At 44.1% G+C, this 13,797-nt stretch overlaps 1 protein-coding gene across 1 annotated transcript in view; it reads left to right on the plus strand.

The window, feature by feature from the left end:
* Window positions 1-2,951: 2,951 nt before the first annotated feature.
* DNAH6 (dynein axonemal heavy chain 6) overlaps window positions 2,952-13,797 on the plus strand; it is a 5,071,261-nt gene continuing 5,060,415 nt past the window's right edge. Inside the window, exon 1 of the mRNA XM_044059309.1 lies at window positions 2,952-3,197. Within this exon, the coding sequence (XP_043915244.1) occupies window positions 2,952-3,197 (246 nt within the window). The remainder of the gene's footprint in view (window positions 3,198-13,797) is intronic.

Consider the following 13,797-nt stretch of genomic DNA (forward strand, 5'->3'; position numbering starts at 1 on the left):
TCTCCAAAGCAAAGAACACTGCTTCCATGGGACCAGATGACATCCCAGGTTGCATCCTACATGAACTCCAAGAGGAACTAATCCCTCAAATAAAACAGCTATACAATCTCAGCCTCACTACAGGATATGTGCCCACAGAATGGCGTACAGCAACAGTGGTCCCACTCCACAAAGGTGGAGCCTCTATGGACCCTGGAAACTATCGCCCCATAAGCCTGACTAGCTTAGTCTGCAAGGCTATGGAGAGGATCATCATGGAGCTCATAAACAAAGACATTGGGGACCTACAGACACTAGATCCTACCCAGTTTGGCTTTGTCAAGGGCAGATCCTGACTTTTGAACCTGGTTGACTTCTTCGAAACAGTCATCAAAGCCATAGATGAAGGGAAGGTAGTCCACACAGCCTGTCTGGACCTTGCAAAGGCATTTGACACAGTACCCCACTTGGGCATCATAGATAAGCTATCCAGCTTAAATATAAACCCCTATGTCACAAGATGGGTCGCAAACTGGCTCAAAGACATGTCAGACTCGAAACTGGTCACAAGTGGCGTCCCACAGGGTTCTGTCCTGGGACCACTCTTGTTCGATATATACTTTTCCGAGGTACAGGCAAATGTGGGAGGACTATGGCTCACCAAGTTCACAGACGACTGCAAACTGGGCGCCATAATCGACTCTCCAGCTGACACAAACATCCTTCAAAAAGGTCTGACAGAGACAGATAACTGGTGCCAGTGCCATGGTTTAAAGCTAAATGCCAAAAAATGTATAGTCATACTCTTTGGCAAAAACAATGTGCCCACAAATTACCACATAGGCGGAAACCCATTAAGTACAGAGAAAGTTATTAGGGACCTGGGGACCCAAGTTGATAGCAATCTCTCCTTTGAAAACCACATTGCCAAAGTGGTTAGAAAGACCTTCTACATAGCCCACCTCATCACGAAGGGTTTCACATCTAGATCAAGAGAGGTAATCGTGCCTTTATTCATCCCTCATCAGGCCCATCATAGAATACAATGCCCCTTTTGGGATGTACCTTACCAGACACCTGCAGCAATTAGAAAGACCCCAAAAGTATCTCACCAAGAGGATCAAGGGTCTCAAACAGATGCCATATGCTGCTTGGTTAAAAACTCCAGCTCTACTCAGTTGCATACCGCCTACTTCAAGTCGATCTATGCCTGACATACAAAGCTATGTCAAATCCAGAATTAATGGACATGCTCCACCTCAGTAAATCTAAATCCCTTAGAGCCACACGTTCGAGGGACTTGAACCTCAGCACAGAAATAAATAGAACTTGCTGGAGGGACAGGTTCATAACCCACAGGCTCCCTTCGCTCTGGAATAGAATTCCAGTTCATGTGAGGCAGAGCACCTCACTGAATCTCTTCAAGAAGAATCTCAATAGGTGGATGGGGGATCGTAGGTTTGTCCCAGGGATTACTCCCTTGTCACTATTAGACAGAAGCACAGTAAAATAAACCTTAAAAAGGGCACAGTATACTCAAATCAAGGGGTGGCGTAAGCCATACAGAATCGGGCTAGGCTTATAATTGCCCCAGGGCAGATAGCCAAGTATGAACCTATGAACCTATAAGTGTGTTTTAGCATCAGAGACCTTTGCTATACTATCCCTGAATTATTTGGCACATTTTACTTTGCTCCAGTGGGACTTGATCTCCAAACTCTCTGGGATGCTCGCAGGGCAGTTGTCTGACAAGGTCAGGGACAAAGTGGCCTTGCAGCTCGCAACCCTGGAATCAATATCCAACCCGTCCATGAGGTTGCTCTCACACGCGATTGAAGGAACAGCTAAAGCAGCGGGTTTGGGCGTTGTTATGAGGCATCATGCCTGGATGCGCATCTGTGACCTAGCGGATCCCTTCAACTCTTCCTTCCTGAATGCTCCCATTGAAGCTTCATCCCTTTTTGGCTTCAAAGTGAAGGACAGACTAACCAGGTGCAAGCAAGATGGAAAAACCCTGTCTGCCATTGGCCTACAGTTTTCCAACCCTTAACGTACCTTCTCTAGGAATCAGAGGAGTGGGAAAATGTGGCATAAGAAATTTCAGGGTCCTTTCCGTGAGGAGTCCATGTTCCTGCAGGCTTTTTGTGCCCAGCCTTCTACCTCTTGAGTGACCCCACATGCCGACGAGCTCATCCAAAGGATCAATCCAGGGCAGTTGTCTGACAAGGTCAGGGACAAAGTGGCCTTGCAGCTCACAACCCTGGAATCAATATCCAACTCGTCCATGAGGTTGCTCTCACACGCGACTGAAGGAACAGCTAGAGCAGCGGGTTCTGTTCATTTCAGGTTTATTCAAATGTTTCAAACTAAACTCCATGCACAAAATCAAATAGTGTTTTACAAATTGCTCTGACATAAATACTTAAATTCTTAAGAGCTAAGATAATATAAGCTGTCTAGAATAATTATATCTTTAATGACCTACAATGGTCTGTAAGGTGTGCCCTTGATGCTGACACACTACCAAGTTCTAGAGGATTTGAGCCTGATAGCAAAGGAACACTTACCAGATCCTGAGTATCATCAGCAGCTCCTCACTAGCCTTCTCTAGATTGGTAGGTCAGCTGCTGGATATCAGTGGCTCATTTAGAAAAACAGAAGTCAAATTAATTGGCTTGGTGAGATAACAGGAACATCTTAACTGCTGGCTTCAAACTACCAGCAATGCAGACTTCACAGCACATGAATTAATGTAATTGTAAAGATACATAGATATCCTGGAGTTGATTCAAGTAACAAGAGTACTGGTAGTTGAAAAAGAAGCCATTTTGAGTTTGGTTAACAGACATCTGATAAACTAGTCTCTTGCTAGTACATGTAGACATCTGCACAACAAATTAAGTTATTTAAAGTACTTATTTTTTCTTCTTAATTGTGACTAAGAAATTATTTTACTTTCTGTTTAGTGAGACATGTCTACAGTGTTACCATCTTCGCTTCAAGTGCCTCAGCTAGCCACATCTAATGGACTTCACCATTCTACAGATGAACTATTGCAGTCAGCAGCTTTACTTAAAGCCAAGAAACTGAAAGACAGACTAATTTCTGCAGTCCCCAAACAGACAGGCACAAATCCACACGCTTTAAAATTTGTACACCGCACCAAAGCACAAGAAAAAACTAGAATAAGGCAGCAAGCTATAAAGCTGGAACCTCTGGTATGTTTGATACGAAAGCTATTTTGTTCTTTTTGATTTACAAAAACAGCATTGTGCACTTAGATCACTGAAAATTTTTAATTCAGTTAATCATCATATCACCAGCACTATAATGTTTGAAATATTTCACATAATCATGTATTTCTCTGTTAAAGGTATACATTTGTTGATAGTAGACAGTTATATACACCTGGACAATTTTTATGTTAATAACTCTTGTGTAAATTGCATAAACCTAGATTTAGTATAGCAGAAGAATATTTTAAATAACAAGCTACTCAATTCTGTCTAAAGTCTTTGTAAATATATGATGTAAGAGTGTTTAATCTCGCCGTTTGTTCTTACACACGGGATCGGCTCCGAGTCGGCCGAATTGCAAAGTTCTGAATCTCAGAGAAGCTCGAGACCAGCCCATATCCCACAATCCTCCCTGCCATTACTCAGATCTAGTTTGCCGCTGCAACAGATCAGATCGAGGAGAGCTCGGACCAGATAGAGAATTGAGTTGTTGTTACTGTTTTCAGATAAGAATACTAATTTTTTTCTGATATTTCCTTATAGTTAGTAGTTTATTGTAGAAGTGCTGTGTGTGTGTGATATATATATATATATATATATATATATATATATATATATATATATATATATATATATATATATATATCCCCATTTTTCTTCTTCAGGCACCCTTTGTGGCCTAACCCCTTTTCTTGGGTGTGGTTTTTTTGTGAGTGTCTTCTGTATATAACCTTTTTCATATACATATATTGTTATAGGATTAGTATTTTTTCTTTTCTCATAGTTATTGTTATTATTATTGTACTATGTCAGAAAAAACTAAATCTGGCTTTAAAAGATGTCAGCGTGGCAGAAAATGTCCATTACTGACAATCATGCTTCCTGCGTCTACTGTCTTGGCCCTCTCCATCTCCAAGAGGATTGCTCTATTTGCATTCCTTTAGCGGGAGGGTCATGACAGATAGACGCAGGAAACTCATAGACAGAGGATTGCTGAAGCCTGCCTTTCAAGAGGCTTTGGACAAGTCGGATCAGGCTTCTAAATCCTCGAAGGGGTCGAAGATGTCGGAGCCCATGTCATCGGCTCCGAGTTCATCTTCTCGGGTTTGTTCACCGGTTCCACAGATCTCGGGGCCGAGCGTCGAACATTTATCTTTCCCTGAGCCCCAGATCTTGGAAATGGTGTGAGAACTGCCACCACCGTCCATCCTTTGGTCAGTGCCATCTTCGGCTCCTTCGACCCGTTCTTCCAGACCCTTGTCTGACACAGATGTGGATCGTGCCGTGCAGAAACTCATGGAAAACATGGCCCTTTCCAAGTTAATTGCAGTTTCCTCCCAGTTGGTGTCGAAACTAGAAGGCCTCCCCATATCTCCAACGGGTCCTCCTTCGAGACCCATCCAGATCTCGGAGCCGGGAGAAGATGACCTGATGATAGTGGAGCCCTTGGTGCTGAAACCGTCCATTGCATGATCGACACCTTTGACTTCGACTCCTTCAGAATCATTAGGGGAGTCGCGGAGCTGACGGTCTTTTGCTCGGTTCCGGGACCGAGAGTCGTACCGACCTGTCGGTGCCGACTCTCCCTCTCGGGGCCTCGGCACAGACCGGTTCAACTCCGTCCTCGGGGTCGGAGCCCACAGCACCTGGTTCTGGGATGCTTCCGTGTTCTTCGGAACCGGGGGAGCTCTCGGCCAGGGGTTCAGGGGCCTTTGACCTTATGAGGAAGGTATTGTCTGCACAGACAACCACATCATCAGGGGAATCTTCTCCTTCCCCAAAAGGGCCACTTTCTGTTTCTGCTCCCACGATCCATCCCAAGCGTCGAGCCCAATTGCCTCAGCCACCCCCAGAGGGTTCCCCCTGTTCCTTGGAGGCCTCACCAGAAGCCCCCTCTGATGAGGTCCCAAGGAAACGGTTGTGCAAGAGGAGGCACATAGATTCCCCACAGGAATCTCTAACATCTGACACCGACTTGGATGAGGCAGAGGGGTCCCCCAAATCACCCTCGGAGGATGTGTCATTTGCAGACATCCTGGAGATCTTGAAACAGAGGGGTGATTGGCAGTCCCTAGCCCCTCTGAGGATGAGTCGATGCTGCTGAAGGCTTTGGGGCTCAACCTTCTACCTCCTGGGTGACCCGCCCTTGATGAATTAATGGATTTGATTGCTCGAAGGGCATGGGAGACACCTGACACAGTGGAACCAGTCCCTAGGAAACCAAACAAGTTCATCACTGCCCCCCAAGATAAATCTTATCTCACCAAAGGAGTCCCTGTCGACACTATGGTGGTGGCGGCAGCCACGAAAATGGAGATGTCTGAGTCTTCCTCATCTGTTCATCCTCCTAATAAGGATTCTAGGACTATGGACAGATATGGGAAGCGCATTTTTAGTTCTGCGACTTTTTCCATGCATTCGCTAAACTACCTGACCCATTTCACACGTTTGCAGAGGGATCTCATCAAGGAGCTGACAGATACCCTCCAGGGTAACACAGATGCTGCTGTTTCAGAAAAGGTAACAGCACAACTTAACACCCTCACCTCCATAGTAAACTCATCCATGAGGCTCATCTCATATGCAGCCGAGGGATCGAGTAGAGCTGCAGCTTCAGCGATTGCTCTTCGAAGACAATCATGGATGCGGCTGTGCTCCTTTGCGGAAGCCTTCACGTCTTCCTTTGCCAATGCCCCTTTTGATGGTGCCACACTTTTCGGGCCCAAGGTTAAGGAGACTCTCACTTGGTGCGAGCAAGAGGGAAAGACCCTGTCTGCTGTCGGGGTCTGTTTTTCCGCTCCTACTAGACCGTACCCCAAAGGGCAACGAGGCAGAAAAATGTGGTTCTGTAAGAATCAGGGATCTTTCCAGACCACACAGAGTGATACTCCCTCCAGAGGCAGAGGAGGGGGTAGAAATGGAAGACGCCGCCCCGGCGGCAGAGGGGGTCCACATAACCAAGGTGACAGGGATTCCGTCCCTGGGAAGCCTTTCCAGCACGCCTGAAGGGAGGCCCGGCTGTCCTGCTCTGGAGGCAGTCGGGGGTCGCTTAGCTTTATACCCACTGGCCTGGCTAAACATTACTTCAGATTCTTGGGTAAAAAGCATTATAACCAGAGGGTACAAAATCCCCTTAATTTCAACACCACCTCTACAAAGAAAATTTCCAGATGTGCCACCCCGTCTGCGAAAGCTAGCAGCTGTAGAAATTTCAAAGCTGCTCAAAAACAGAGTCATCCAACCAGTCCCGGTGGAACAAAGAGAATTCGGAACTTACTCAAGGTTCTTTTTAGTTCCAAAAAAGATAGGGGACTGGAGACCAATCTTAGATCTCAGCCATCTCAACAACTTCGTGAAGAAGGAAAAGTTCCGGATGGTCAAGCTTCAATCGATCCTTCCATTCTTACAGAAGGATGATTGGATGTGCTCTATAGATCTCAAAGATGCGTACTACCACATCAAAATGGCCAGACCGTCCAGAGATCACCTGCGCTTCTGGCTGGGGGCCAGTCACTTTCAGTTTTGAGCTCTGCCCTGTGGACTCACCTCAGCCCCCAGGGTGTTCACCAAATGCATGGCAGTAGTTGCAGCTCACTTGAGACGACAAGGATTCCGAGTGTTTCCCTATCTGGACGACTGGCTCCTCACCGCCACCACCGAGCATCGCCTATTGCAAGCCAGAGACTATACAATCGGCCTTTGTTCCCACTTAGGGATATCCATAAACTTCAAAAAGTCTTGCTTATCGCCCTCACAGTGTATTTCCTTCATCAGAGCAGATCTAAATACACGATCAACTCTACTGAAACTCCCCCCAGTAAGAGCTTCATTGCTCAAACAGCAGGTCCTTCTTCTTCTAGTCAGCAAGAAAGCCCCAGCCAAACTGGTGTTAAAAGTGTTGGGACTGATGGCAGCCGCACTAATTGCAGTCCCTATGGGAAGGTTACACATGAGGATTCTTCAATGGCTGCTCTTTGCGCAGTGGTCGTTCCAACACCTACCCCTAGCGCATGAGATCAGGATAACAGAATCTTGCAGATGGGACCTCTCATGGTGGGTGCGCGATCAGAACCTCACTGTGGGTCGTCCGTTCGTTCTACCCAGTCCAACAGCCACAATAACCACGGACGCTTCCCTGATAGGGTGGGGGGGCCTTTTTCAGGGAAGAACAGTCCAAGGAGAATGGTCCAGCATGGAGTACACTCTACATATAAATGTTCTGGAGTTGAGGGCGGTGTTCCTGGCATTGCAACACTTCCAAGCCCTCTTACCTCTAGGAACAGTAGCAGTTCAGGCAGACAATATGTCTGTAGTCTGGTACATAAACAAACAAGGGGGAACCAGGTCTTACCCGTTATGCAGAGAGGCCATGAGAATTTGGCAATGGGCAGAGTCCACGGGTCGCTTTCTGATAGCAATGCACATCCCGGGGTCATCCAACGTCATTGCGGACAGGTTGAGCAGAGCCATCCTGTTACCTCACGAATGGTCCCTCAATTCACAGACAGCGGAAAAGGTCTTCCGCAAATGGGGCCAGCCTTGCTGCGATCTGTTTGCTTCCCCGTTGAATGCAAAATGCAGAAGCTACTTTGCCCTTCTACCCCCTCCGGGGGATGTCCCCAGGGACACACTGATACATGATTGGCCCCCGGGTCTCCTATATGCATTCCCACCGACTCCATTGATTCCCAGATTTCTACAGAAAGCCTGGAACCTGGAAAGGACTATAATACTCATAGCCCCAATCTGGCCTCGTCAAATATGGTTTCCCTTTCTTTGAGCTCATCAACTAGAGGAACCATGGATTCTGGACCCAGTACCAGATCTGCTGACACATTCGTTGGGAGTTCCTCACCCGTCTCTACAGTCCCTCAAACTGGCAGCTTGGCTGCTTCGCTTCCCTGCCTAGCCAGGTCTCATCTACTCCCTCCGGCAGTTCAACACATCCTGGTCGCTTCTCATAAAGCTTCTACTGCTAAGCTCTATACGAGTAAGTGGAAATGCTTTGTATATTGGGCATCTAGTCAAAACTTAGATCCCTTGGTAGCTCCTATACATAAAATTTTAGAATTCTTATCCATCCTTTTTCACGAAGGAGCTTCTACTTCCACTCTAAGAGTACAGTTGGCGGCCATATCAAACTTCCATATTGGTGAAGGAGGTTCTCCCATTATGTCTCACAGACTTTGTAAAGCCTTTATGAAAGGAACCTTCCATCTTAGACCACCTGTCAGAAAACCTTTCTTTCCATGGAGCCTGAATTTGCTGCTGTCACAACTCATGTTGCCACCTTTTGAATCTGCTTCGTCATGCCTCCTAAAGTTCTTATCGTGGAAGACACTGTTTCTCGTCGCCATGACCTCAGCTCGTAGAGTTTCAGAGCTGCAGGCATTATCGGTCAGACCACCTTACTCGATATTCCATCCAGACAGGGTCTCTTTGTGTACAAATCCATCTTTCCTTTCAAAAGTATGTTCAGTTACGAATATTAACCAGTCTATAGAACTCCCTACCTTTTTCAAAAACCATTCTAACAAACTGGAGTATATGTTGCACAAGTTGGATGTTCACAGGCAGTTAAGATTTTATTTAGATAGGACCAAAGCTTTCAGGAAAACGGATCAGCTCTTCGTCGCTTTTGCAGACAATAAAAAGGGCATGGCAATTACTAAATGTACACTATCTAAATGGATTGCTGACTGTATAACATTTGTATACTCTAAATCAAAGCAATCCTTACCAACCAAACCTAAGGCCCATTCTACCAGATCCGTTTCCACTTCTTTAGCTCATAAGGCTCGCTTGCCTTTGGACACTATTTGTGCAGCAGCCACGTGGTCTAAACCGCATACTTTCATCACTCATTATAGAGTGGACAAGGTCTCCAAGGGTAGGACATCATTTGGTTCCACTGTGCTTAGGAATGTTCTTCCATGAGTCACTCGGGGTCATGGAGCTAGGGACGCTACCCGTGTGTAAGAACAAACGGCGAGATTAAACACTCTTACATAAAGAAGTTATGTCCTTACCATAACGTTCCATGTAGAGTGTTCATCTCGCCTTTGTTCTTACATTCCCTCCCTTTCCCCCCCATGTGTTTGGAAGAACTGGTAGGATTAGAGTCTGATCGACGACGTGTCTTGACCCTTTGCGGGTATATGCTCCCGTGTGTCATGCGATATATGCTTAGACCATTAGTTATTGCTATGGTGAGAGAGTGTCTCTGAATGGCTGAAGAGAATGTATGCTTCTAACAGCGCAGGTGTTGGATCCTTTGGTCTGGTTTGTTTGCAAACTAGATCTGAGTAATGGCAGGGAGGATTGTGTGATATGGGCTGGTCTCGAGCTTCTCTGAGATTCAGAGCTTTGCAATTCAGCTGACTCGGAGCCGAGGATCGGCTCCGAACCAGTGTGTAAGAACAAAGGTGAGATGAACACTCTACATGGAACGTTATGGTAAGGACATAACTTCTTTTTATATACTAACTGGTATAAACTGTGTATAAGCTTCTTTGAAATGCCTTTATATTTTAATAATTAAGGAGTAAACAGGTATGGTTGCCTACACCCTTCACAGTTCTAGTAGCCATTGCACGTTTCCAAACAAGCTACTATAATAAGAATTTGGAGTTAAAAAGAAATGAGCACTGTAGTTAAAATGAGGGCTGATAAAGCCAAAGTAAGGTGGAAATCCAGACTTCATAGCTACCTTTTAATATTAATTTAGAAATGATAAAAAATTGCAAGGATCCAGTGTTTGTTTCTTAACAAGACATTTCCATTTCAGTGGTATAGATGCCTTCAGGAATACATCATTGGTCATATATTTAGTGGCGAAATTAATGATTTCCACATGTAGACCTTGACATGCTGAGGCAAAATTAAATTATTAATTTTAGCACAGCTCTAAAACCAATTATTGTGTTGCTATCTTGTGCATCTCAATGTTCATTTTCCAGAATTTTTTCACAGATGTTACTACTGGCAGTGTAGTTAATTAGTCTGCTAGCAGAACAGGTGTGCTACAGATTCCTGATGGTACTCATAAATTTACCCTTGGGAGGGTCAAGTGTGCATCAAGTTTTGTCATAAGGGCTTCCTCAACTTGTGAAACCTGGTGTTTCTTGCTTCTCTAAACCATACCTCTCAACCTGCAGACATTGAAAAATGTGTACAAAAGCTCTTGAAAAGTAGGTGCAGCTATCCAAAAATGTAGACACCTCACTAGTATAAAATTTGAATCTCTCATAAAATATAGCTTCTCCACTTCTAGGAGGCCTTGCTGTATACTACTCAAACACACAAGTTTAAAAAACTGAGAAAGAGTAAAATATAAGCATATAATCAAAAACACACCCCCAGATTTAATAAACTCTGTGCAGGAATAGTGTAAGCCCTACAGAGAGTGTATCGTGGCAATGTCTGCAGCTCTCCCTTGGTAGCATGCCTTGCATATTAATGAAAGGCATGCTGCTGAGAGGGAGCCATGTACATGGTTACTGAATCAGTGCTAAAGGGGGTGTTTCAGTGCTCGCAGATGTGTAACATACCCCCTGCACTGTCAAAGTGCTGTACGTCACTAAAAGATGCAATTAAATTGTCCTTGGACACTTATTCATTAATTATTTGTCTGTATGTCACACATGGAATGTGTTACAGTGTCCACAACACACCCCTGCACTTTCAAAGTGCCATATGGCAGAAAAATGTTAAATAAAAAGTGTATCCTTGACCAGTATGAAAATGTAGCTGTAGGGTGTGTGTTAGAGTCTGTAACACACCCCCTGTACTGTCAGAGTGCCATACGGCACAGAAATTAAATGTGCAAATGTGAGGTTTCCTGTTATATTTATTTATATTTAAATTTTTTTTTTTTATTATTGCCAAGTTTAAGCATAGCTGAGCAGGTTTGGGCGGCATGGCTCTTTGCTCAGTAGTGCTTAAATATAAGGAAACAATATATAGAAATGTATAGCTAAAATCTTCATAGCCAAGTTAGCTGAATGGTTAGAGTCACGGCTCTGTGTGTTGTAGGTGCACGGTTCGAATACCCAGACAGTCCGTTCAGCTTTTACATCGAAACGCATTTGTATCTAATTTTTTTATTTATGTAGTTATTGATATTTGTTAACCAGGGTAGTGGAGCTGGTCAGGAATCCCAGTGTCAGTGGAAATATGAGGTGAAAACCACCATTTAAACACAAGTGCCCAATACAGTACAGTCACACCCCTACGTAACGTAATGAAAACACATAGGGAGAGGTCATGTAAAGTAAAATAATACACTTAATAATAAAGTATCAATAATGAGTAATTAATGTCAATTTTTTTTAATTAATTACAAATCTTGTTTGCTCTTCACTCAGTTTTGCTAAGCACTGCTAAGCCAAGCTACGCAATGCTTAAACAGGACCTGTTTTACCAATACTTAGCAATGCTCAGCTCCGCTTAGCTGGTTTGAGGATTGCTAAGCAGTTCCACTTATAAGCAGTCCTTAGATCAGCTAAGCAGGTTTGTACAGTGCTAAGTGGAGCTAAGAATTTGTAAAAATGGCCAATGGCGGCAAAGGGCAGGAAAACAGCCTTATTTAAACTGAACAGGTGGGAATACAGCCAGAACCTGTTAGAGTTTAATCACTGCAAGAGCTATGTCAGGAGTCAGAGAGGGAATGCACTTTCGGGCACAGCGCTGGAGCATGTTGGAGTCCAGGGTCATGGTTGGACTCCTAGTAAAAATACCATGACTCCAGATTGCTGCAAGGCTACTACCAGGGCTCTGAATACAAGTCTGAGGTGTGGGACCGTCTGGCACATGACTTCACCAATGCCACTGGAATCCCCCGCACTGGTGATCAGGTGTGTCACCATTACGATGACCTGAAGCGGAGGAAGGGGGCGGTCTTGGCACAATGGACCCTAGATGCTTGAGACCAGAATGCCTCAATAGTTTGTAAGTATAGCAACTGGTGATTTATCAACTTGTAGTATGACTATTTTATAGACAGATAAGCATAATGGTGTGTTCCTCCCCCCACAGCTGCAGAGGAGAGGACTCATAATGTAGAGGCCCATGCAGGGTGCCTACCGAGGATGCGCTAACAGTGTGGTGAGTACAGAGCTAACTTGCAATATATATTACAATAAATAGGAAAGAGTACATTGTCTACTGCCAGTAGGTATAGTGTGTTTTGACTGTACTGCAATAAATGTGTGCTTAGACCCACATTGATATAACTGAGTAATGCCAGGTACTGTGCAATACAGATGAAGGCATCAAACAAGCTACTATTGATGAAAGAAAGCTAATGCTGTAGTAATAGTGTGTAGGAATGACAGAAGTATATACTGTATAAATACTAAGGAGTTTTTAATAAAGTACACTGTAACTGAAATGGTGAAGGTAGTAAATGACATTCATTCATCATCTACAGCATATGAAGTACAATTGTAGTCAGACTTTTGAATGTAATAAACCACTGTGTCATGCCACTGTCAAGTAAAGTTCTTTCCACCAAGTGTTATGTTTATTTTGATCTGTTGTAATAGAAATCCAAGTGTACAGGTGCTCCACAGCAAATGTAGCTATGAGACCATGAAGTGACTGAAGTTTAGCTGGTAAAGAACTGCTATGTTAAAGCGTAAATGTGGAGCTGTACAACAAGATAGAATGCAATTCATCATATGTCTTGCACTAAGATCTGAACCTTGAATATTAATGTGTAAGGAATAGTGTGCATCCCTCAGGATTGTCTTGTGTTAACCTTTGCATTTCAGCTGTACGCATTCCTGAATGTAGGTACGCTGATGCAGGCAAGTATGACACTGTAATATCTGTAACCTGCAAATATACCAGCTGCAAATGTATATGGGTCATGTAGGCAACTCAGCACTCCAATATGGTCTATACAGATCACACATATTCCCATCCACTAGGGGTTAAATGTGCACACCTGCATTCCAACTGTTAATACACATTTCCCCTACTATGTCTGTCATGCATGAATGTCATGCATGTATGTTCAACTGTCGCTGCAGTCTTCTATGACACTCTACCTATATTACCAGGTCAGACTTTGTAACCAAGTGAGGTTTAGGCACAAGTCAGTCAAGCAGCATACAGCAATGGCCCAGTAGCTCAGTTTGATAAGAAATAAATATGTTGTTCATTTTTCTGACACAGACCAGGGTTTGAATCCAGGGACCGGTACTAAGATGTATTTATAGTAACAGACAAGTAGTCTTGACTATTTGTACAAACTGTGATGTAGTGTTAACAGATAATGTGAAGTTGTTAAATGTCGCTGTTTATTCTCACTGATGGGTTCGGAGCCAATCCTCGGCTCCGACACGGCTGATAGCAAAGCTCAAGTTTTGCCAGTAGCTCAAGACCAAGCCCCTTATCCCACAATGCACTGCTGGAATTACCTCAGATCTAGTTTGCCTCGGCAAGATAGATCTCGGTGATCCAGCTAGCTCAGACCATTTGTGGGAAAAATAACAGCAAGTTTATAAAAAAACCTTTACTTTTTGTTACTAAAATAGTTGTGTGTTAATATCAGGTTGTTTATTAATATAATCTACAG

The sequence above is a fragment of the Protopterus annectens genome, chromosome 17.part0 (assembly GCF_019279795.1).
Source record: "Protopterus annectens isolate FY-2018-M chromosome 17.part0, PAN1.0, whole genome shotgun sequence".
In the NCBI taxonomy this organism is placed as follows: domain Eukaryota; kingdom Metazoa; phylum Chordata; order Ceratodontiformes; family Protopteridae; genus Protopterus; species Protopterus annectens.